The 26128-nt window shown below is 39.2% G+C and overlaps 1 protein-coding gene across 2 annotated transcripts; it reads right to left on the bottom strand.

The window, feature by feature from the left end:
• Positions 1 to 4328: 4328 nt before the first annotated feature.
• Positions 4329 to 20012, bottom strand: LOC103723430 (zinc finger CCCH domain-containing protein 19-like). Of its 2 annotated transcripts, none has more exons than XM_026800080.2 (10): positions 18701 to 20012; positions 18533 to 18612; positions 15715 to 15902; positions 13493 to 14438; positions 13252 to 13379; positions 11108 to 11167; positions 10968 to 11018; positions 10801 to 10871; positions 8243 to 8397; positions 4329 to 8131 (listed from the first exon to the last, which is right to left on the bottom strand). In XM_026800080.2, exons 1-10 carry the CDS (start codon positions 19888 to 19890, stop codon positions 5010 to 5012), a joined length of 5991 nt encoding a protein of 1996 aa, XP_026655881.1. In that variant the 5' UTR covers positions 19891 to 20012; the 3' UTR covers positions 4329 to 5009. The 2 variants fall into 2 exon arrangements, with proteins under 2 accessions (XP_026655881.1, XP_008812561.1); XM_008814339.4 differs by having other exon boundaries at positions 4329 to 8140; positions 18701 to 20011.
• Positions 20013 to 26128: the final 6116 nt, after the last annotated feature.

Raw genomic sequence — 26128 nt, 5'->3', positions numbered from 1 at the left:
CGATGGGCACCAACCCTTACCTATACAATCCATTTCTGGAGGACCCTATAGGTAAATGCTCTCGAGCCTTCTTACGCCTTCATGCTATTGCTTTCCTACTCTCACAACACCTCCATTGTTTTCTTAGAGTCCATCTGAATTAGGCATCGGAGGGTCCCCCACCAAACACTCTTTAACCAGAGGACTTTTTCATCTTTGTTATTTTTGGTTGGATCTTGTATTGGATCTAGGTTCGAGCATGATCTCCTCTTTCATCACCACCTCGGAAGCATCTAGCATTAGAGTTATCGCCATTCGAGCACAACGACCACCTCCTCGCTGCCTCGGAGGAACAACACGACCTTGAGCCATCTTTTGGCTGGCTAATCATCCAAGCCCTCCAGCAACTCAGCCAGCTCGGTGCCTTGGTCGAGCTAATTCGTAGTGGCAACAATGGGCATCTTTCAACTATGAAATCATGAGTTTAAGAGGAAATTTGTAAACCCTTTTTTTGAATTTAACATTTCACATAGATACAAAAATTTCTTGCAGGATCCATAATCTACTTTGGTCTTTGTGATTGGCCAAATTATCACTCTAAATGGGTTCAAAGCACTATATTTATCTCCAGCAAGGTAGAATCAAAGTATCGTCACAAGATAGAACCAAAGCATTCCATTTAACCCTTACATAGTGGATCACCCACTAATTGATTTGAGATCTATGCATGGATGAATAACAAAGTTTGGAGAGCTTTGAGATTTGCACAGTGAGTGATCCAATAATAGATTCGTACAAAGATAGCTAAATTCTTTTTTCATGCAAAAGATACATGACTCTCGAGTGCCGGAGTCGGCAAGATGTTTTGACTTTGTTGACTTTTGACATGTGGGGACTATAGACTCTTATTTGTGTTTGGTGGGACCAAATGATGATGCCAATTATATGGAGATAGGTATAATGCTTCCTTATTTTGTCAACATTTACGTTTTGTGCATGCATTGGTTGTCTCAATTTTAACACAATTGTCTAATATAACCTCTCAGATTATGGATTACCTCTAGCAGACTGCATGTTGTGGACTTCATGATGCTACCTTTTAAAACAAATATGATCTCGACGATCCATAACCTTAATTATGCATCCTATTTCTTAACTGATATTTCGGCATTGCAAGCTATCCATTCGTGTGGATAATTTCATGCACATCTTAAATCATATTTGTAACTTTAATGAGTCAGAAAAAATGGTTCGATCCTCCTACTTTTCAAAATGAGAGATCTAAAAATGTGCATATAGATACTAACTGGAGGTGTATAAAAGAGCTTATTTAGCCGAAGGATATGCAATAGAGACAGAGACTCGACGTAACAGGATCTGCAAGATAGGTTATTCCATAGGTTGAGTAGCTTGCAACTGGGCGAAAGAAAGTGAATTCCGTTCCATCACTCACGCTTTAGCTTCTCTTGAATTGACTCGGTTTAGCGGCTCTGAAATGGCACATATACCCCACCTAATGAATAAGGAAAGCCGAGAAAGAAGTAGGCTGAACGCCGAAAGTGGAGTCAACTGATGCCTCTCTTTGTTCGGAAAAACCCAGAAATAACGAATAATGAAAGAATTCATTTATAGACATTTCGTGCTCATTTCAAAATTTCTGCTTTGTTATTCCCATCATCCGGTAACCACAGGATGATCCCAATCTCCGCCTCCGCTTTTTTTGGCTGTGAAATTGGATCTGACATTCCCTTTTGAACAAGAAGTTTCAGACTCCCCAGTGACGTTGACCAAAGCCAGCTAACCACGTGGATAGGTCAGGGACATCCGGAAGGGAAGATCACGGCCTCTCAAAGCAAAGTGTTGATCCTTATCGGTCATCCACATCACACACAATCAAACTCTCTCGTGATCGAAAGGAAAATTTTCAAAAACATTTGGAATATTTCATTTTCGAATAGAAGAAACAAAATAATAAGCTCTTTTATGAAAGTGGTAGATTTATCAATCAATTGGAAATATTATTTGTTTCCATCATTATGATAGTTACTTAGAGTATCCCCTCACAATTTCGTGTATATGATATCACCACCAAATATTCAATAGTTGGGTTCCTCAAACCATAGCCTACACTTAGCCTCTCATATCTAATTTAACAAAAGGAAAAAAAAAAAGAAAAACTACCATCTCAGTCAATACGTCAATAGTATGACTAAAAATAATTATTTGCCTTTGGCCGTTAGCCAACTTGGTAGTTCTTTACATGGAAAACCTACTTAATGCTTATGATACTTAGCCTTCAAATCTTCAGCATATCCAAAGGCCTCAAGGATGGAATTTTTTATATACAAATGCTTCAACATAAGGCTTTACATCGACATTTTGAACATGTTCAGACTGGGACAACTTTTCCACCATGACCAAGCTCCTTGAGGTTTGTTGAGATATCATATCATTCGATAATCTCACAACGGTCATCATATATTGCCACGGGATTTAGCTGATTTTTCCCGTTCAACACCCATCCAACTTTACGTGTACATTATATAATATATTGTAATATAGTTTAGTATTCCACTTATTTTTCCATAGTAATAACAGTATTGTATGTAATATGCACGGTCACCATATCACATATTTTAAATTATCCTGAAACTTAAAATAATGCTCACATGTCATATTTGACATTACAATCCAATATTCAATATTACGATATATTATAGCATCATTATATCAACCTTTGCCTGCCATATTCTATGTCATTTAATATAATATTCCGCCACACAAATATTAACTAAAAAATTAATATTATCATATGAAATGTTATAATATCTTAGTAATGGATAATAATATAAACAAATATATCACTAAACTATTATTAGGCCATACATCGCCAAAAATATTGTATATTTTAATATTATATTATCATATACAAATATTAGCTGATAATATATAATATAATATATTTTTTTGTTATACCATCATTATATCAACCATAGCCTGTTATATTGTGTGTCAATTTTAGCATAACATTCTGCTGCATAGATATTAACTAAAAAGTAATATTAGAATATAAAATATTATAATATTTTAATTGTAGATAATATATCACCTATTGTAACATTGCTACACCATACCTCGTCAAAAATATTGTATATCATGTTTTAATATTATATTATCCTATACAAATATTAATAGTATAATATAATTTTTATTATATTGATAATATAAAAATGATTAATCCAGTATGCAATAAACTATAGTATTATTTATCAACATTCGCCAACTGTGTATATGATGTCATATTTAGTATTATATTATAGCTACGCAAATATTACTCAAAATCAATAATGTAATACAATGTTTATTATAATTTAACTATAGTTAACAATGTTAATATAATCCATCACCTCAGAAAATTATCCAAATTTATTCTCCAATACAGCGAACCAGACCCAAAGGGCAAACTTTTCTAGTTTCCCAAAAAGCCAACCTTACCTTCAAATAGCATTCAAACATCTTGTTATCCTTTGCATTCAAAGGTCCAAGTACAGGACTATTTCAATCATTACATGGAATAGCTTTATTTTTCCACACAGCAAACAAAGCATATACCCGCTAAACCTAGTATAAACTACACTACCGGCATTAACTTTTCCTTAACTCCCGATTTTGCCTATTGTATGCTTCCAAGAGTGGCTTAGAGTATAATATGTATGACATATAATGCTTGCTTCAGTCACGAATGCGGGAGAAAATTATATCTGCACATAGCCATGCACGCCACCAATCACAGCCACTTGTTCTTGCAGCAGCACACCAAAATGAGTGCTTGATGAATGAGCCCACAAAAACGAATGGTTATGATTGGCAGCATATATGAAGGATATAATTTCTCCCATTGTTGGCACTGCATTAGAAGCTTATTGTCTAATGCGCCACCAATAACATAAAGTTCCATCCACAAAAGCTGCTTGCATTCAAGTCTTCTACAGGACGACAGGAAAAAGATTTCTCCCACTGGAAATCTTCCAAATTGTTGATGCATCAATCTGATAGAGAGTTATCATACTGTCTTTATCTTTTGATACCAGGAGGTAATTAGGTAAAGAGGGACAGGAATTGCACTAGATTTTTTTAACATTTAACTCTAGGCTCCACACTGAACTGTCATGCTGCCTTCAAAGATTGGATATAAACAAGGACGAAGAAAAGGGGAAGAAAAAAATAGCTGAAGTAACAAACTACCTGGTGACTGAAGCTATCTATTCATCAGTCCTCCATTGTAGCTGATATTTTCGCCTGTTGATGATAAAAACTGATAAGGACAGAGAGATCGCCACACACTCACATGAATCAAACTGGTCATTACAGAAGCTTTTGAGAATTTCTATAGACAGCTGATGCTTAATTACAATTCTTGGAACTTCTGGAAACGCAATAAACTTTTTGCAACCCTTCAAAACATGAGAGAATTATGTAAAATAGGACCAAAATTTTGCATTACCAGGGGAGAAATTATAGAATAGCACAACACACTTGTAAGAGCTACTAGTTCATGATTCAGAGAAATTGATTCTGTTTCAAGGCCCTTATTAATCATCAAGCTAACCATTGGCTTCGGAGCTTAACTCGAATCTGTTTTGACTTCTCAGCTGGAAGACGATTGCCAGTACACAAGCACATGTATAAACACAAAATATTAGGACATGGATCACCTTACTCTGTCAGGACAAAATCCCCGTGTTTAGCTTGTGGACCATATGGGCAGCCGCAACATTGTGCCTCCAAGAAGGAACAGGCTACCATCTCAGTTACATCAACTGCAGATCTGTCTGGATGGCTTATTTCTACCGTTTGTGGGTAGGGTATACCAATAAAAAGGTTACAAAAATACTATTTTAACTGCACAAACTTTCAAATGGCAAGACAAAACCAGCTTCCAAGCCAATATAGCTTTCAAACCAACTAAAAGAGAGACTATGTACAAAAAAGAAAAAAGAAACCATACTGTTTTTCTCCACCTTACTCGATCATGAATGAATGTAGTTGCAGGATGCTCCTTTCTTGCAGTGCCCATTCTCATGGAATCTGCATATTCCTCTTTGCCCTCTTGGAGGTCGGGATGACCCTCCCCCACCACCAGACTGAATCCTATTCCACATAGGCCTCCCAGCAGCATTCCCTGTGTCGCTGCCACTCTGACCAGAATGCCTATCTCCAGCTTGTGCTTGAGGAGTGTTCCAGCTGTTCGGGTCTCCAACTGATGGATCCCAGGTCGGATTCATATTTCCTTGTCCTGATCCCCAAGTAGAATTTGAGTTCATATCCATATTTCCCTGCGTCGGCGTTCCCCAGCTAGCATTCTGGTTTGTATTTCCTGATGGCAGTGTTACCAATCTTGGATTTGAGTTTGTATTGCCCTGTGGGACCGTGCCCCAACCAGGATTTACTGACATACTTCCCTGCACATGCGCCGCCCAGCCAGTACCAGGGTTTGGGTTTCCCTGAAATGGTGTTCCCCAAGCTGGATTTCCAATTGTATTTCCCGGCGCTGCTGGTACCCAACCTGCATTCACAACCATATTTGCCTGAGGTGGGGTCCCCAAACCCATGTTCAAATTTGCAAACCCTTGAGCTGGTGTTCCCTGAGATACGTTAATATTGCTCTGTGCAACCAAACCCCAGCCCATGTTCATGTTGCCTTGTATTGTTGTTGCCCAATTCATATTTGCATTTCCCTGTGATACTGTACCCGTGTTTGGATTTTGTGGGGCCACTCCCCAGAAATTGCTCTGACCATGCGCTGCAGCACTGAGGCCTGCATTTGATGGTTGAGCAAGTTCAGCAGATGCCTCGCACTGAGAAGATGCCAAAGGCTTAGAACCATCCAATGAGACAAATTGAACATTTTGATTGTTACCAACGTTAGAATTGACACCACTACCACTCCATTCAGAGGAAATCATTTTAATTGCCGGAGCAGGCATCAAATGCTCAGTGCTCTTCCCATCTGATGGTATTCCCGAATTATGAGAATTGATGCACTCAGGACCTGCGAGGCTTGACTCTGGCCTTTGGGATTGATTTTGTTCTGATCTATTCTCAGCAAATGCAGGAATGGGACATGAACTGTCAGGCTTTTGTTTTGGAGCTGAATGAGATGTCCAGCCTAGAGATTCAGACCCTAAATTAGGGCCTGAAGAAATTTCTGATTGCTGAGCTGATTTGGGCTCCAATGCATAGGATTCAGTGATCAGATTAGTATCATGTGCATCAACAACAGAGCCAGGATCCGACCCCCTGCCATCTACCAATGACTTTCTTTTATCAGCCAATCTGTCATGTGCTTCAGCCCACTTTTTGCCAAGATCAGGTTGACCTTGCCAGACTACACGATTGTCCTGCCTGTCATTCAATTGGGAAGGGACTGTCTCACCACATCCAGAAGACAAGATGTCACCTGATACCTGCTCACTTCTTGGAGCTGGACGTGCGTCATCACTCTGTGGGCACTGGTTCTTGTCCAAGCCACCAGCAAGCTGAGTGTCAGTAGTTGGGGAAATAACTTCATCCCTACAAGGCAATTCAAGAGATGATTGGTTTTCCAAAGTCATCGATGACTCATGCACAGGAGGAATTTTCTGCTGACTGGATATCTGAAAATTTCCCCTATCATCTACCTTATCTGGAAGCTGGGAAGACCCCATGGTTTCTACCACTTCAGCTGCATTTGGCATTGAGGACATTGCAGCAGGATAAGGATTACCACCATCTGCAGTGACACTTTGCTTAAGCATAGGAGTTACAGCACTTGAACCCCATTCCCCAACAGAATCTAACATAGTAATTTTATTGGACATCCCACTTGCATAGAAAGACCGGTGTGCTTCGCTGCTACTTGGAGTGGTACCCCAGCCATAGATCATGGGTTGAACAGAAGCACTTGAAGGAAAAGATTTGTTTAAAGCACCTTGATCACCTGTCGAGTCTCTGCTGCCCGACTGTGGTGCAGTAGGAAGATTATATGAATCATTTTTCCACTGATTTGGAAATTCACTTGTTTGGACCTTAGACATATCTTCAGAAGACTGTTGGCTTGAAGAGCTCCAGTGAGGATGTGGCTTGTCATAAACCTGACCAGTAGGCTGTGACCCCATGGGTGTGTTTGAACCCCAATTACTTCCATGGTCCTGACTCCTATTCCATCTACCAGAATTTCCTCCTCGACTGCCCCTACTTGGATGGGATAATGGTTGATAAGGGCTCCCAGTGAACGATGCTGCTGTTCTTTCACCATTCCAACCTTGCATTTGCCCTGGCCAAGCATTGATACCCTTTGATGATCCCTGGTCTCTCAAAGAGGTTCCAAGACCTCCCTCATTAGGATTGACAACTTCTGTCTTTGGTGCAGACCAAGCTGATGGCCGAGTAACCAACCTATCAGCTTTCGCCGACTCATTTATACCAGGGGTAGATAAATTAGCATCATTCTGACTGGCTTTCCAATTTGCTATGTTCTGCTTGTTGTCTGTTAAATTATTATGTGCAGGTTCATGCTGTGGTAAGTCATTTCGGAACTTCCCAATCAGTGCATCAGTCAACAATATAGAGTCTTCTTGCTTCTCAAAAGTTCTCCAAATCCTCAAGTTAGTCGGGAAGTATCCAGTTGTACTCCACTTTCGCAACTGCATCATCGAAAAGGGCCCTTGGGTTTTTCCAGACGGATCTTGATAGCGCCAGATCTTCTCGGACTCATTTGCATTAGATGGTACCACAACACCAGTTGATAGAGATGCTGTTGGAGTTTCTGGTTGAACACCAGATGACTGTGCGGGTCTTAAACCGTGCTGGTTATTATTCCAAGCACCAGTCTCCAAACCAGTTGCATTTGTTGGCATTTTTGGAGGTTCCCAACTTCTTGTCTCGTGCACATCATTTCCTTGTTTCCAAGATAACTCATTTGTTATACCAACCATACTAGCAGATTTAGAAGAAGCACCTTCTCTCAGTATACTCCTATTTGACTCCATGATGTTTGAATTTTTCCGTGAACCATTCCAGTTATCACCTGAAATGGAAATTCCTCTCCCAGGAGATGTTACTTCCCTTCCTTTCCTAAGGAGGGCAGAGGCCCTTGATCTACTATAGTGATCTGCATGTTCTGCAAGCAATTTATCATAAGAATTATATAATTAAAACAAAACACAGGCAAAGCATAAAAGCTACACAAATAAGACAGTCAAAATTTCAAATTGCTATAGACCTTGTCTTTTACTATCTGGCTCTTCCTCTTCCTCAGCTGTTTCATAATCTGGACTCATATTTGGGTCAGCATGTATTTCAGGAACTCCATTTAGCCTACGGTTGCGCTCTTCAGGCATATTCAGAAGCCCCAACTTTTCCACGCATTCTCTAAGCGTAAGTCACAGTTAAGGAGTGCTCGAGAATTGGTTTATTGTCATTTCAATGTGAACAATTGAACACGTTAGTGGTACATAACCGGGCTACATGCAAAAGAACTATGAAAACTAATTCTTTTGCCAGCAACTAGAATTTATGTGGCATAAAGAAGCAGAATAACATTTAATAAAAGTCTGCTTTGCTAGAGTTACCATGACCTAGCAAATATATTCACAAAAGCACCAAAGCATATCAACTTTGGCTCCTTGACACATGGAGGTAATAGGAGTTACACTATCAACAATCAATCTTTCCAAAAGGACTAATATTATTGATTTCTTGACTCTGTTCTTTTTTGATAGACATGAAAGAAAAATCTTGCACAACACTTGTAATATGCATAGTACATCCACCTTAAAATACCATCAAATTTAGCAGACTAGTATAATATTCGCAAATTAATGATAACAATGGCCAATAATTTACTAGTGAACAACGTGGCAAACTAAAGAAAGGACTCAAACAATTACATGCCAGTTTTGAAAAGCTTTATATAATAGTGTCCAAATCCTTTGGTTTGAAAGTTGTCCAGACCTGATTTGAATGACTCATGCAGTTTAGTAATGAACAATTTCCCGTACTTATTTGGTTTGTGAATCTTAAACATTATTTCACAAAAGAACATGCAAAAGATTCTTCTGTATGCTGAAATATCCTTTCCCCCAAACTTTTTTGGAAACTTAAAGCCTCATCGCATCATCCGATGGTGGATCATGGCAATGCTCCCAATTGCCGCTGGAACTTCCTTGCAAAATGGGCCATGATACTTAGAGTAGGAGAACTCAGGTCATCCTTAGCTGAAATGACATGAGAATATATTCCAACCTGAATGTTAAGCCAATATATAATAACGAAGAGTACCATTTTGGCTAATAGTATATAAAAGCATGCTAAGTTTATGCATAGATATATTTTCAGCTAACTATGAATCAGAAGTCTTTTATCAGGAAAAAAATTCTGAATAGAACTTTGATTTCATCACTCTACTGATTACCAATTTCATGTCCCTATTACATGCCAGATTTAACTCTGCACATGCCCTTTTTTGGCAGCATTAAAAGTCACTAAAGGAAGCAGCTGGTCATGTTCCAGCAGTCCCACCAAGAGATGTAGCATCAAAGATAACAGCATATCATCACTTGAAGCACTTTATCTTTCATTGATTTCATAGATAATTATCTAAGAACAAAAAATCAAATAAAATGTTTTGCATTGAGACCTTGAAAAATGCATGATGAAGACGAATAAAATTTTACTAAATATCTTTTTTGGAGTGTCTTAAATCTCCATACTTGAACCGGGAAAGAGCTTCCTCCACAAAACTTTAAGATCCAATCAGAACAATAGTAAAATTGTATGTTACTGAAATCTCAATAAAATGTGGGAAGCATAGAGAATGAAGAATAGTCAAGACAGAATCTGCTAAAGCAAGTTTAAAATTTAATTTAGCAGGCAGATCTATTAGGAACTAATATCCTTTTATATCGTATGTCTAAGATAAAGATTTCTAAAAGCAATGAAGAAATGCAGCCTGTACAAAAGGAAGTAGGAGGCAACCTAGAAAAGAACGATAGTCATAAGGGACGGAAACCAGGAGTGGATGGCCCACAAGGAATACACACATGGAGGCCCGACCTTTTCTACCTGGCCCCTGAACAAATCTTCATCTCTACCTGTGCCTTACATCACTTATCCTCCTCTAACTATTTTAGTAAAATTCAAGTGCCGCAATTCCCAAGCAATCGCACCAAAAACTCAAAATGGTGGAATGACAAGATATGTGAACAGATAGGAATGAACATCAGTTTCATAGCCTGATTAGAAATTCCAAGGCCATCAGAAAATGTGCTTTATCCACCAGAAAAGTGTGAGAAGAGAGAACGGGAGGGAGGGAGGGAGGGAGGCAGGTGGGTGGGGAGGAGGCGGGTGGAGACACACGCACACACACACACACACACAGAGAGAGAGAGAGATGATCTTAATTTTGTTTGAGCATGGCAGCAAGCAAATGCAACAGCACAATTCTGCAGAGTTGCCTGCCCATATAAATGCATCAAAAGCATGCGCACGCATACACAAACTCACCCACCACCCACTCACATATTAGCTTGTATGCACCCTAGAGCACATAGACACTGTAAATGCATAACTATTGTCAATAAAAGATCAATCGGTACATAAAACTCCTTCAGGATGCTGTGGGCATATGTTTGACAGGCAAAAGACAGCTAATTAAGCCAGTAATTCTTATGAATATAAAAATTCATGGAAATATCAACCACCCAAATAACCAGCATAGCATGACAAGATTGATGTAAAATTACAAATAATACCATTTTGTGTTTTAGGGTGAAAGGATATTCTTTCCTGCGACCCTTTTCGCTGGCACGATCACGAAGATGAGCAAGTCGTAACTTCTCGCTTTCCAACCACTGCATGATAATTTCAGGCATTTAAGTAAAGAAAGCATCCTGGAAAGCTGTAACTTTTCCATAGAAGTAAATATACTTCAATGGTATAATACTCACATCATTGACTCTGACAGCCTGTAAAACCCGAGCTTTCTCCTGAACTTCTCCCTACGAACATTGAAATGGTAGCCCTTTCAGGTATTTTCTTGAAATTAGATCAAGCTGAGGTGTAAGAGTTGAAGTTAAAAATAGTATACCACAGTCAGTCGACCAATAAATCCACATTTTATGCTTTGCCTGAGGCGTTTACATTCCTCCTAGAAACGGCATAGTAGCCAGTTAGAGCAAAGGACAATTTAGAAGCATCTTTTACAATTCAAGGAGATTTTAGTAACTTTGAGAATCCTAAAATATTCTGTCATTACTAATGTCATCATGGTATACATAGAGAAACAAAAGATACCTATCTATTCGTTATCATTTTCATGAGTTATTAAGGATAATGCATCAGTGTGAACTTTTTGGTACTAATTACAGGAACCCATGTATGGATCACTTCTCTCTCTCTCACTCACTTACTCTCTCAATCCCCCACCAGAAAAAACAAAGAAAGAAAGAAAATCATCTGTTTCATCTTTAAAGAATCTCTCACACACAACCACCAAAAGAGCCCCCAGAAGAAACCATCAAATTTGATCATAAATTTTCTTCCACATCACACCCAAGTAGGTGAATTTATTGCTTAAAGCTCGCAAGTGCTGGAGCATGACCATGTCTTGATCTTGTTGATAATGTTCATTAAAGGAACAATTTGTTTAACAATGTCATGGATTGTATTCACCTAGGTATTTAATAGTTCCATCATTAAGCCCCTAAAGCAATTAAACACAGACATGTCTGCTACGTTTTGAACTTCAGTTCATAAGAGCATCAATAAAATTCATTAAAAAGGTAAAAAAGGTACCAAATAATTAGATAAGGCTGTTTGCATCTTCATGACTTCAATGTATAACAATACATGTGGAAAGAAATTTATTGAGAATTTCAAAGTATTTGCAAAAATAATAATTTTTTTTCATGCAACACATTCTAACTCCTCATATTAACCTGATTTTACCCAAAAAAAAGCATATAAATTGGCTCCAAGCTGAATTACTCAGCAACAGATTTAAGAACCTAATTTTAGCAAATAAGAATATCATTGAACTGTTCCACTTAATTATTCATGTCACCCGAGATGAAAGATAGCAAAAGTGGAACCATGGATTTAGGTCCCAGTAATTTTAAGTTTGTACAATTTTGTAGGTATTCTGCTGGCAGAATGGAGGCATGGTACAGTGGCATTGTAACTGTACACAATAACAGTGTCCATTGGCCTGTATTCGTCCATGCCAGACCATAACAACAGGCATGGACCCCTCTTTCGATAAAATCAGCCCAACGACATTATCAGCATGTCACATCCTACTGATATCGAGAAAGCAAGGACACTATGAGCACTCGCTAATGTCAGCCCTTTGATTGCTTACCTCGCTATGCAAGCGGGATGAGACTTTGTGAGAGTTTCCATAAAGCGACATACGTATTGGATTGATCAGCATGTGCCAACTATGGTATAGTCGCATTGGTGGGGCACATGATTCTTTTGGAATGTGTATCAAGGCAAGGCACTTGACATCAAGGAAAAGCAGTGAGAAGTATATCAAAAAATTAACTAACAAATATTGCAGTCAAGACAGCATGTCTTGGATAGGATAGCATGAACATCAGGGCATCACCCTGTAAGTATTGAATCAGATAATTATAATGACAAATGAAAGCATCCTATATCTACAATATCTGTTATATTAGTCTCGGCCTTCATATGTTATTTGTCTAATTACGATACCTTGTGGACTTTATATAGTGGTTCAATTAAGTAGACATTTTTTATCACGTTACTTATGGGTTAATGGTCATGGAAATAAAATTCATAATACATATATGCAAGAGCCATTACTCCATTAGAATTGACTATATTTCAATCTTTTTACTTATTCATATCTAAACTTTTTGAAAACATTCCGAAAGAGTCTCGCAACTCACAATTCAATCCACAAACCAATTAGATCTGACCCCCTCTATGATTTAAAACTAGATCACAATATTGATAAGCAGGAGTTTGCATGTTTTGCAACATGTGTGCATAAAAGAACCAAAGAACCTTAAACATGTTCACTTGCGAGTCTGTAACCTGAATAAAGTGTAGTGAAATGAACCATTACAACCTTATAAGCAATTCATATAGGCTTAAATAGTGAAATAGAAAGAAGAAAGCACACATGTACAGAAAAGATAACGGTAAGAGCAACTGAACAGGGGCAATATAAGCATGTGATCATGAATATTGACAATTACTCACCTCAGTGAACTCCTGATTTGAAATGATATCAATGGTTATTACCTCCGTCTTGTCTAAATTTAGTATCTCCAGCATTACATCTGTTGTCTTCTTTCCACTTTTATATTTCTCTGCTGCTTTGCATGTCCCTGAATAAGAAAAGATGGATATTTTATATCTTAAAAGATCACAGTGCTCAATTTTTGTCCATACTATTTGAAAGGAAAAAAATCAAAAAGAATTAGTAACAAGGGTATCCTACCTTTAACTTGCACCAGGCGATATACATCTTGTCTTTGACCAACACCACAAATCCGTATTCTGACAAATGATCCAACAACCTTCTCATTGAATGCATCAATATCATCAAGCAAATCCTCCATCAGGTTACGACGCAAGTATATTAAACTGATGTTGTGAACATCAATTGCAGCATAATCATCAATATTGGTCTGTGGTTCTTTTTCTTCAACCTTTCTACGTGATTTCCGTCTATTATCTGAAGTCGTCATAATTGAGGCATCACTAATTCCTTCAACATCCATTGGATCAGGATCTACAACCCCTCCTTGATTGTCATCTGTATCAAGTGGTGAAGCCTCTTTCATCAGAAAGTGTGATTCAAGAAGTTTAAGCATTTCAAAATGTCCCACACGTGACTTCCCAAACAGATTTTCAAGCCTTGAATCACAGATAATTTGGCTTTTTCTGCGGCGATCACGAAGATTGTTCCTTTTTATATATTCAAGTAAAAGTGCCTGAACATCAAATTGGGATAGCTCAGATATATCACCATCCTTCATGTGCGCCACAAATTCTAACAGCTCCTCTGAAGCCCAACTAATGTCCTTGGAGGTAGACGTCCCTGTATTTTCAGGTTCTTTCATTAAGGTTTCCTTGTTAGTGGTTTTCCGAGATCGTTTTTTCCCCTTTTTCTTTGCAAAGATGTTTTCTTCAATCTTCTTCCCAGGAGAAATTCTTTCTTCAGGGTGCCCCGAAGAGCTGTCAGAACTAGCTTGTTGCTCATTTTTAGCATCACAGAGATCATCAGAGGATTCCTCCTTGAGAGAGATTAAATTAGAATCCTTCTGTGGACTTCTAGCTCCCTTCAGTTCTTCTAATGTCAAGGACAACTTTCCTTTCAGATCTAACCAGTAGTCCTTGAACAAGAATTCCCAGCTGCTTCTATCATCAAAATCTACTCTATCCTGTAAATGAAATTCAAGCAAACAAGATAACAGGATTAGTCATGACATACTAAAGAATCATGAGACTAGCAAGCATCAACCAGTTTTGCTACAGAAAATACCATAACATATCTATTAACACGAACATCATCTTTTACCATAACAATCTGATATCAAATTATACCCAAAAGAATCCTGATATAATGCTCCACACCCATAAAAAGTACAGTTCAAGAATTTATTGTTAGTTGCGACCAGTGGCATGCCTTTTCCATTTATCACTAGTTACCAGGGATTGATTTACACTCAACTAGATATCCAAAGACATTTCGTAACCGCCACTTTGCATCTTCCTTCTATTTCCTGTTCCCTATTTTTTGAACAATCAAGATACTCCAGAACTATTCTAACTCTGAAACACAATGAACTGTGCTTTTGGAAAAGTAAATTTGCTATTTCCATGAGGCAGGTTGTGCAGAGGACAAGTAATAACTATGTAAAATGAGAATTTACAGAATCTTAATGTCCAAAAATAGAAGAACAATGTCACATGAGGCAGGTTGTGCAGAGGATAAGTAATAACAACATAAAGTGAGAAATTACACAAACTTTAGTATCTAAAGCAGAAGAATATTATCAAAGAATACAATAGCAATAGAACAATACTAAAAGAATAGAAAAAAGTAATACTTTAAAAGTTTCTGATAAAGTGAATCTACAACAAGTTTGCAGAAGAGAACATCAGTGGAACAGCCTAAATAAAATCAAGGACTAAATCATTGTGTATCGTATCATGACCATCAAGGACTACTTTTGATTGATCTGAAGTAACAAACAGACCTGCTTTCAACATCCAAGATGAGTTTTGACCCATCTAAACACAATAAGAGCAGAAAGCAGCTAGTAGTTTAAAGGAATAACATTTCTTGTTATGCAAAGAAAATCTAGGAGATCAATTCATATTTGTCAGTTAACTGCGTTTTAACATAACCGAATTTTCATAATATCTTGAGAAGCATTATATTTGCAGACCATCCACGAACTTCTGGGCTAACTTATTTTACATAAATGAGAACCTATATAAAAACTTCTGATAATTTTTAAATGCAAAAAAAATTAATAACTAGTTAGCAACAAAGTTGGCAAAATACAAAAGCCAGATCATGACTATTCACTTCCAGGGCTGAGTCAATTTACATAAAGAAAAACCTGTACAAAAACTTCTAATAATTTTAGAATGCAAATAGCACTGATTTTCAAAATATAATGCATAAAATAAGAGTTGAAGAAAGCAAACCGTTTTCTCATTTCCATGCCCATTTGTTTCTATAAGCATCACGGTGTTCATGCATGTTTCACAGAAGCCCTTAGTTCCTCTGACACATATAAATCTACCTTCTCTGATGCATCCTTTACATAAAGAATACGTACATGTATAGCACATATAATGTGAGGATTTCTCACAGATGTTACAAATATGCCATCCTGATGCAAAATTGAGAAAATCCCAATGTTAGGAAGGTTGCTATGCCCAGATAAAATATTACTAATGAATCAAAGTAATGATTTATACAAACAGGAGAAAGAAATAAAACAAAATTAATATCTAAAAAGCAAAATCAAGGGCCCAATACAGCATTTATGGTGTTATAATGAAAATATTGAACAAGAAAACAAATGTATTTGAACATCAATACAAAGATATGAATATTATAAATTGATAGCAAAAGAAGGAAAAGTAAATTTGTAAGAAACAACAAGCCAAATAAAATAGTAGGAGTATTCTAACTAGGATTCCCCTCCTGCCTTTTTACTCATTCACAGCTCTCAACTTAATGTTTTTTCTTTTTTTTCCTTCTCTTTTTCTAACTACCAACTTAATTAACAAATTATTTTCATTAAAATAGGCTTCCAAAATTTCACTCAGCATTTCTAGTAATTCTACATAACTTATTTTTTGTATGTCATATTTCAAAAAAAAATCACTTGAACTTAATAGAAATTTCTCACTGGAACTTAATAGCCACCGCTACATTAATAGTTTGAATTTACCTTGCACAGAAGTCCAACATAAAATACAAGCTGAGAGGGGATATCCACATAACGCACCCTTACATTAAAGCTTGTTATATCTAATGAGGACTGATACTTATCTTTCTTAACTTCAGATGTATGTGCCATGGCTTGTAACACAATATGGTCATTTTTCATTTAAATGATCTATTCCATAGCACAGCAAGGAAACAGTGCTACCTCTAACTTGATATCACATAGATATAAAGATATTACATCAACTATCCCTAGCATTTCTTACACTCATTCATGCCTAGTGTCTCATGCATAAAGATGCATAAAGTGCAGTCTTACACAAAAAGGTCAACATATGCAAGTTATATATTTGATTCCCTGATTCTAATATATTAATATTGTTTCTAATATGCCATTAACTCTAACAGAAATTAAGAAATATTGACAATAATTCGAACTAACAAGAAATGATTACATTAAATTGTTTCTTCAACTTAAGATTTAAAATTATATGATAATCTTGGCCCTTTTTATTTAAGTCTCATGTCTGCCCAATAGTTACATGTGCACTTAGGGCCTGTTTGGATATCCGCATAGGATGATCATGAATAATCCTTTAGCAGTTAGTAATGGGAATAGCTCAATAGGGAAATCTTACAGTTCCTAAATCCCTATATATTAGGGAAAACGCAAACCACCTTTCCAGAGGAATCTCTTATCTCAAAAAGCCAGCAACCGTGGCCTGTTGGCAAGCTCCCTCGGCTGGCCAGACTGCTCTTTCCTTCATCTTTTTGAGACGACAACAACTGTCAAACTTATCTTTATGGAAGATAAGATATTTGGGCATCCAAGCAGCCCCTTAATGGGCTCTTCGTTCTCATATGTGTTCCACACATCCATCACTCAATCTATGTGTTTAGCACATACCAGATAGACTATAATTTCATGGAGGATTCCAGTCGAAGTCACAATTTGCATAAGACTTTTCTATTGTTTTTCTTTTCTCTTTCTTTTATATGCATGACCATTGCAACAATTAATCACACACCTACCTTGCAACAGCAGTTGTAAATTCAACTGCATGAGCCACTGGTCGAACACCTTTCTACTACATTATCTTTTAAACTTGTGACGGGTTTTTTTTCCTCTTTATAAAATCTCATCAACATTTCTGCCGACAGTCTAATATGCCAAGTGATGACCCAACTGATGCTTTTTACCTCTTCGATAATAAATACAAATTCGGCTACTATCTTACTAGTCATAGACACGGGCATAATTATGATAAATAATAACATATAAAAAGTCTAAAACCCCTCAAAATCTCACGATGTTAATTTTGTTCGGTAGAGATGATGTTAATTATTTCAAGAGTCCTCTCAAACAATTCTTCTAGTTTATGTTGTTCATTCCATCATAATATCATTGCCACGAATCATTATAACATAGCATTCAGTGGAACAGCAAAGTATATAATAACAATATTTATTGCATTATAACCAAGCTGCTGAAATTATATCTTACTCATCTTGTTCTTTGATATTGTGTAGCCATTGCTAATTCCAAGAGCAAAGAGTCTTCATGAACACTACAACAAAGGTTGATGATTCCTCATAGACTCAACTAGATATTTTGAGTTTCACTCAAGTTATGTTATGGATGAAATGATTTCAATATCACAGACCACGCTATATTGTTGACAACACAGAAAAATGTTTTTGGAATACCATATCTATCCTTGCAAGTCTCCACTATCAATGTGAGTCACTCGCCCTTTTACCTTTGAATGCACAATAATATCAACTACCACTTGGACATTCAATTAGAATTCTTGAATAACCCATTCTTCTATCTATTAACCCTAAGGAACCACAGGCACTGGGAAAATTTAAATTCCTGAGCTGCTTGCCAGATGTACAGGGAAGGCAAAGTAAGATGTTAGCGGATGCATATCCTTCAACCAAGCACAAAGCGAACCCTCGAACGGATCATGGCACAATGCAGCTTTAAAACAAGCTACAATTTTGATTCCACGATTTACATGCAGAAAGATAAAGATGGGGTATGAGCAAGATGGCAAAGTATACCGCAGTTCCATCGCCCCTTCGCCCGGAAGAAGGCCTCATCCCGATTAACACATGAAGGGTGATACACCTTTGGACAGCCCCTAGAAGCAGGAAATAGGTAGAAACATGAGAAGAATCAGAGAAACATAACATACATCTCAAAGAAAGACAGAAATGAGGCCCACTCACCTACGATCACAGACTACGAGATCACCCCCATCAAAGCATATGAAACACACTTCCTCCTCTTCTTTCCTCCTGGCTGGAGCCCTCCCAACGTGTGCCTTCTGTGGTCGGCCTCTCTTCCATCTCCCTCCACCTCTCCTCACACACACCACCAGGGACTCTGCAGCTATCCGCTCATCCTCTTCTTCCACAGCAACGTCACCGCCACCAACAGGGGAGATGGCAGCCTCATCAGTCTCAATCCGCTCATCCTCTTCTTCCACAGCAACGTCACCGCCACCAACAGGGGAGATGGCAGCCTCATCAGTCTCAATCCGCTCATCCTCTTCTTGCACAGCAACGTCACCGCCACCATCAGGGGAGATGGCAGCCTTATCAGTCTCAATCCGCTCATCCTCCTCTTCCACAGCAACGTCACCGCCACCAACAGGGGAGATGGCAGCCTCATCAGTCTCAAAGGCAAGATCTTTCTTCTTTTCTCCTCCTCCGGAGGATGAGGGGGATCCCATGGGGGAGCTCGGGCGATGGGGCTCACCCTGGGGCTCCATCGCGTCCATGGCCATCCGGGCGGCCCCCTCTTCTAGGGAATCATCACCGCCGGCGAAGCCGGACGTGGTGGCCGCATCAAGCCAAAAAACAGGACCTTTCCCGTCCTCCGCATGGGAAGATGGGGATTCCACAAGGGAACTAGGGCATGGGAGCTCCACCTGAGGTTCCACCACATCTACAGCCATCCGAGAAGCCTCTTCTTCTATGACATCATCACGTCCGGCATCGCCACCGGTGATGGCCGCATCAGTCTCCAAGATCGGAGCTTTCTTGTCTTCTCCGTCAGAGGAGGACAAGGACACCGCAGCGGAACCCGGGAGCACTGGTTCCTCCCGGCGCTCCACCACCACATCGACAGTCATCTGAAAGGCCTCTTCCTCCAAGGAATCATCACCTCCGGCTACGCCGGAGGTCACGGCGGCATCAAGCTCAAAGGCGGGGGGGTTCTCTTCTCCCGCGACGAACGAGGGGGAGAGCGCAGGGGATACGGGTAGCTGCGATCCCTTCGCCGCTTCCCGGTCCTCCATCAGCTCGCATGAGAGAATGCCAGCCTCCCCGGCCTCCGGCGGGGGCGGCGGGTTCTCCTCGCTCGATTGGTTCATCGGCGGAGGCCCAAGAACCTCTTCTCCTTCTGGTCCTCTCATCGATCGATGGCGGGGAGCAACAGAACGGACCTAGGGTTTCAACAAAAACCCTAGCTTTCTCCCTTGTTCGATCTTATCGAAGGATGAATGGGGCGGGCTTTAATTACGAGATGAACGAAGAGCAGGAGCGGCTTGGTATTTATTATTTATACTTTCTTCTTTTTAAGATTAATCTGAAATTTCTTTTCTTCTTTTTTATTATTCATACGTTATTGTGCTTATATTTTCCATTTTTTCTCTGAATATTATATTTTTTTCCTTATATTTTTTTTTATTACGCGTGACAAGATTGTTTTGGATTTTTGGCAAGAAACCACAAAAACTGAAGGGTGCCTGGTTACGAGCATCAGCTCCAAAATAAGGTGATGAGATTTAGATGGAAGGTAGAAAAGTATCGGTAGCTGAGACAAAAGATCGGAGATATTAATAAATAAATAAATAAAAATTTAAGAACAAAGATTTAGATTTCTTTGTTATTTTGTTCCATACAAGTAATTTTATTTACTCTCTCTATTTGATAGAGAAAGAATGGATCAAAGAAAAAGAATGGATGATTATATAACTTTTTAATAAACTATCTTTTGATTAAAAAAAAAAGCTAAGAAATATTAGAATTTTATTAAAAAATTAATAATAGATAATTTTTTATGTAGAAACTCATCCCACACACTTTATCCTTTCTTCGTTGCATCCTCATAAATTAGGAAAATGTGAATTGGTGAACCAAGATGAATGGACAATCTTTTTTTTCATCCATTTTTTTAAAGAATTTTGAACCAAATGGTAGATGGAAGTTATCCATTCTTCCAACCCTATCTATTTTTCTTCTCATAACCCCAACAAAAGACGGAGGTAGGGCTGTCTTCTACATCATTTTAAAGATTTTTATGTATTTTCCTACAACTTTTATCATGAAATCTTAAATATTTTCTAAAGATGCTAGAGCATGTCTCTTCATTAGACCTTCTTTATAGCACGTGCATCAATACATTGTTGGTACTTCTCTCATTCATTTATTCGTTATTCCTAATTATACCACTTATCTATTTCCATATTTTCATGTTTAAAAAATTAACTTGTTTGGTGAGATTCTCTTTATTCACAATAATCTAAGACCTACATTGTTGCAAGCTGTGCTATTATTATCTAAATCATTATCTTTTAGGTTCAAGGAGTATATGTCAATCATATAATTTCTAATGGCATTTTTCTACATCATCCAACTAGCTCCTATTTTATTCCATCTCCCGTCATCAGTCTTTACGTTTGTTTATCTATAACAAAAGTAAATATTTTGAATTATATGTTATCCACAAATATTAACTGATACCTAATTTTGTTTCTTATTTCACCAAAATTACATTTATTGTACACTATTTATAGTCACATAGTTTTTATTTTCTTTTCTAAGAATTTTTTTACCTTAGCATTTAATTTTTTTTTCCTAAGTTGCTCAGTCCTTCCCAATTTGGCGACCACCTCCCAAACTTCGAATCTTGTGGCTTGATAGAAAAGAATTATCTTTCACACCAAAGGACATTGGCCAAACTTTCTTACTATATGACCGAGCAACTTTTAAGTTTCCGAACATGCAAATGGTCTAATATTGCCAACCTTATTCCATCTAAATCCTCCAACTCAGCAATCATAGCCTAAGCATAATCCTGACTAGCCAATTCGGACTAATGAGCCATATAGTAAGTCAAAGAATAGGAAGCTACTCTGGTGGCCGATCTTTTAGAAGTTCTGTACTCTTGCGGTACTTTAGAAAGGACTTCATGTTATACTTTCAGCCTTTCATTAGCAAACTTGCCAATGTTAGCTATCAATATTTTATTGGTCGACTCGATCTGACCATTACTTTAAGCATAATACAACTTTGAATGGATAATGCAGGAATTAGTCCCTTTCGCAAACATTTGGACATCTTGATTGATAAAAACACTTTCCTGATTGGCCATGATAGTCTCCAAAAAGTCAAATTTGCAAATTATATGATGTCTGATGAAGTTAATAACAACAGTCGGATTAACTAACCTTATAGGCACCGCTTTCACCTACTCTGTAAAACCACATTTATGAACTTATGGCCTCCTAATGATGGTGGATGATTCATTTGACTGATTAGGTCTATGGCCCCTAAGGTTGCAAATGGGTCGGGTTGGCTCGTGACCCGGCCCGCTTAGACCCAACCCGATCCATTTTGGAGGACCCATGGGGCTGAATCGGGTTTTAATATTGAACCCATTCTATTTTTCGGATTGGATTGGATTTATTGAATTCAGACCCAACCCGACTGATTTGAAATTTGGATAATTTTGGATTTCCAATCCTACAACCTGCCTCACTCTGATTCAATCCAAATTTGTAAAATTATTCGGGCCCGTGGGCCGCTAAGTACAAATTGCTTAATTTTTTCTTGCATTGCGAACCAGACCAAGTTCTTAAAAAGGCCAGCATAGGTGGGACTCTGGGATGCAGCCCACATTGAAGGCATTGTTACCATACAATACCTTTTTTTTTTCTCGGGGTCTAATCCTGTCCGGTCGCGTATCTTTTTCAATATTTTACTCTCTCTCTCTTTCTCTCACTCTATTTGTGTGTGTCTCTGAGGACAGCGCTTGTGTGTAAGGCCGAGCTCCTCTGTCTCTCTTTCTCTCTCTCATCTTCGTATGGAACTCTTTTCCACCATCGTCGCTACCACCACCGAAGGTTAGAAACCATCTCACCAACCCAGTCTCGATGACCCCCTTATCATTTTTTTCAATGTCTTGTGGGATCTCAAAGAGCACTTTTTCCAAAGCCTTCTTTAACCAGCTTGTGTTTATTTTTATTTTTATTTTTCTGGGCATCTTGCTTCTTGCAGCTTATTCTTCATCCTTCTTTTTTTTTTCTTTCTTTCTCGTTGTGACTCTTGCTTGAGGTTGCTTTGAGAGGGTCTCTTGGACCAAGATTTGTTGGTAGTTGTCGAGACCCAACTATTTTCTTAGATTCGACAGCCATTGCAAGGCATCTGTAGCATACCAGGTGGATCTAGAGGCGATCTGGACCCCAGTCTCTGCGAACCAACAAGCGGATTCCAGGGTTATGGCGACGGGTAGGGGATGGTGGGTTTCGCCGGTCCTGGGGGTGATTTCGTGGTTGTGCGTGGTGGTCTCCGTGAGTGGATCAGTGCCAACTAGGGGATGCAAATGAGCCACCAGCTGCCACCTTCCATGCTTGTGTGGATGCTCAGAGAGAATGGGTTCCAGAAGGTGAAACTGTTTTGGGTACAAATCCGACCCGAATCCGAATCGAACCTAAATTTTTTGGGTTGAGTTTGGGTTATATATGGACCCGATCCGACCTAAATAATTCGTTGGGTCAAAAATTGTAGCGGAGGACCCGACCCGACCCAATCTTCTATTGGGTTAGGTTTGGGTCCAATATTAGGATCCAAATAAAGAACCGAATTGGATCAGGATCACTCATAACCTGACCCGACCCGACCCATTTGCACCCTTAGGCCCAACCTTTGAATAGCAACGATTTGAAGGTAGGATGTAACTCACCACTAAGACCCTATGCAACTGTCAATGACTTTGACGCACTTGGCACCTCTTAGCATGTCTCTTGCAATCTTCTAACATATTCGGTTAGAAATATATATGTATACCTGGTAATTAGCCATCACATCTAAGGTCCTACTTGATGGGTTCCACAAATATCTTCTTAGACTTCACCTGTTACTAACATAGATTTTCCTTTACTGAGGCACCTCAACATCAACTATCTGGCTATTTCTTGTATAGCTCATCATCCATCAGAACATAATTGATGGCTGTCAACTTTGTCTTCCTCCTAGTCTTGATCAAAGAGTCTATTAGATACAAACAATAATCCTAGAATCTCGTCTGTTTTCTAGATTTGGAAAAGTGCTGATTTTCAAGAATACGAATTTTATGATATGTTGGAAATCTTTTATGATAATCATCCACGCCTTAAAAGTATCTTAATGCCTAAAAGTTGGATAGGTTAGCCCTTACACAAGGACTATATTACCCCAATTTTTTATGAAATACTAGATGCTCATTGAATTAGGGTACCTCCAATCATTCTAACCAATACTCAAGGCATACATTTCATATTGCTTATTAGCATGTCTCTCAAATATGGATGGCAGAAGCCTCTTCTCGACCGTAATAAATTTAACACAAACATTCTCAAGAATCTTCACTCTTGACACCATCAGGGCTAATTCATGAGCCTCTTGATTCTCAACTCTGGGAATAAACTTCAAAGTCACCTCAACAAAGCCCTCCATCAACTACATAGCCTTCATGTGATGTCGCATAAGTATTTTTCTTTTCTGATAAGGCGGATGGATCATACAAGTCTAGTGCGAATACACCCAATAAAATTAGAAAACAAGATGTCCCTCAATGTAGCCGGAACAATTTCAGTGTTGGCCCACAAAGCTCCACTGGAATGCTTTGCCACAAACGAGGCAACCTAGTCTACCGCACTGTTTGCTTCATGGTAGATATGCCTAGCTACCCAGGACATGCATCTTCTAAGACTCCTCCAAATGTCAAGTAGGACTGTAGGAGCGGATGGGCATCATCGGACCCTGCCTGGCTAGAGATCCACCTGATGACTGTCGCTGAGTCCCCCTCAATCACCATGGGATCCGCCCCTCGAAACCTGCCTCCTATAGGTGATCCCCACCTAGGCTACCCTCAGCTCGGCTCTCGAAACTATGGTATCATAGATCGACGATCTACTGCCACAATTAGTCTGGAGTCTAAACCCTTGATCACGAAGGCTGCACTGTCTTTATTGCCGCCATCCATTACACTGGCATCGAAGTTGACCTTGAGGAAGCTTGGGGTGGGGGCTCTTGGGTGATACAAATCACCCAAGTCTCTGTATGAGTAGAAAGGGAGTCCTAGATGTTCCAAACTGTTTCTATCTCTCTGGTAGTGGACAGGGAGGAGATCTCGGTAGCATGTACCATTGCCCTGTCGAAAATAAACGCCGTCGCATGAGTCTCGCCCTCGAAGAGATGGGCATTTCTGGTAAGCCAGATGTGATAGGCAATATAAGCAACCCAGACATCTCGCAGTCTGGATGTCTTGCTGTTAGAACTCTCTTGAAGGAACTCCAGAAAGGCATGGGTAGGAGTCGTCGGATAGAAGAGACCAGGGAAAGGCCGGGCAGGCTGTTGACCCCCTAATGGATTTTGATGAATACAAAACACTAGAGTATAATTCCACTTATCTTAACAATTTATTTGAGGAATTCAGGTGTTTAATTAAGAATATTGTTAAGAAATGTCTAGGCAAGTTTCCATATTTTTCAAGGATTTATTGAAGAATTTTTGAGTTGAAGAAAACAGATCAGGAACAGCCGAGACGTCTCCGGGTTGTCTCAGAGACGTCTCTGGCACGAACAGGAAGAATTGGCACGTCTGGAGACGTCCCCGGTACCTGGCGAGGCGTCTCGCAGGGTCGGAGTCAACTCCTGACTCTGCGGAGTCGACTCTCTCAGAGGCGGCAGAAAGGCCGATTTCAAGGGATGCGCGCGAGTTGTCTCCGAAGGACGCGGAGTCGTCCCCACGAGTAAAAAGCGGACTTCCCGAGACGTCCCCAGAAAGTGCGGAGTCGACTCTCTCAGGGGATTCCAGAGGACATGTTTTTCGGTGATACAACTACGGAGTCGTCCCCATGGAAAAAGCGCAAACATCCCGAGACGTCCCCGTAAAGTACCGAGCCGACTCTCTCAGAAAAATAGAAGAACAAGCATTCAAGTCGTTCTTCTTCAGAGTCGTCCCTGTAAAAGTGTCGAGTCGACTCCAAACAACGTCAAGAGAAATTTTATACAGCCGAGACGTCTTGCGTCGAAGCGGAGATGTCTCCGGAGCGCCTGGAACGCGACTGACACACTTTTTCAGGTAAATTTGAATTTCAAACGGTCATATTTTTGTGTCTAATGAATCTATTGCTTTTTGGGCTATAAAAGGGAGCTTTTAAGTGCCTTCCAACAACTTCTCACCAACCCAACACAAGATCATTCAAGAGACAAGAAAGAAAAAGAGGTTCAAGGGAGTTAGAGCTTTCAAGAGGAGAAATCAAGTGCATTCAAGCTTTCCCATCTGATTTCGTGCTCAACTACTCACTCCCACTCGGCATTCAAAGCTCACATTCAAGCCAACGCGATCCACATCGGAAGAACCACCATTACCCACGCTTCCAACGGC

Source organism: Phoenix dactylifera, unplaced genomic scaffold (assembly GCF_009389715.1).
Source record: "Phoenix dactylifera cultivar Barhee BC4 unplaced genomic scaffold, palm_55x_up_171113_PBpolish2nd_filt_p 000416F, whole genome shotgun sequence".
Classification (NCBI taxonomy): domain Eukaryota; kingdom Viridiplantae; phylum Streptophyta; class Magnoliopsida; order Arecales; family Arecaceae; genus Phoenix; species Phoenix dactylifera.
Note: the sequence above shows the minus strand (reverse complement) of the source record. Positions and strands in the feature narration are given on the sequence as shown.

Bases quoted from the DNA above. Each gene is read 5' to 3' on its own strand.
- LOC103723430 (XM_008814339.4), bottom strand. From the start codon at position 19,890: ATGAGAGGACCAGAAGGAGAAGAGGTTCTTGGGCCTCCGCCGATGAAC. The intron at 15,903-18,532 runs GTATACTTTGCC...ATTTTGCATCAG, and splicing joins GAAGGGGCGATGGAACTGCG to GATGGCATATTTGTAACATC. The intron at 8,141-8,242 runs GTCTATAGCAAT...AATTGCTTGCAG, and splicing joins GCCAGATAGTAAAAGACAAG to AACATGCAGATCACTATAGT.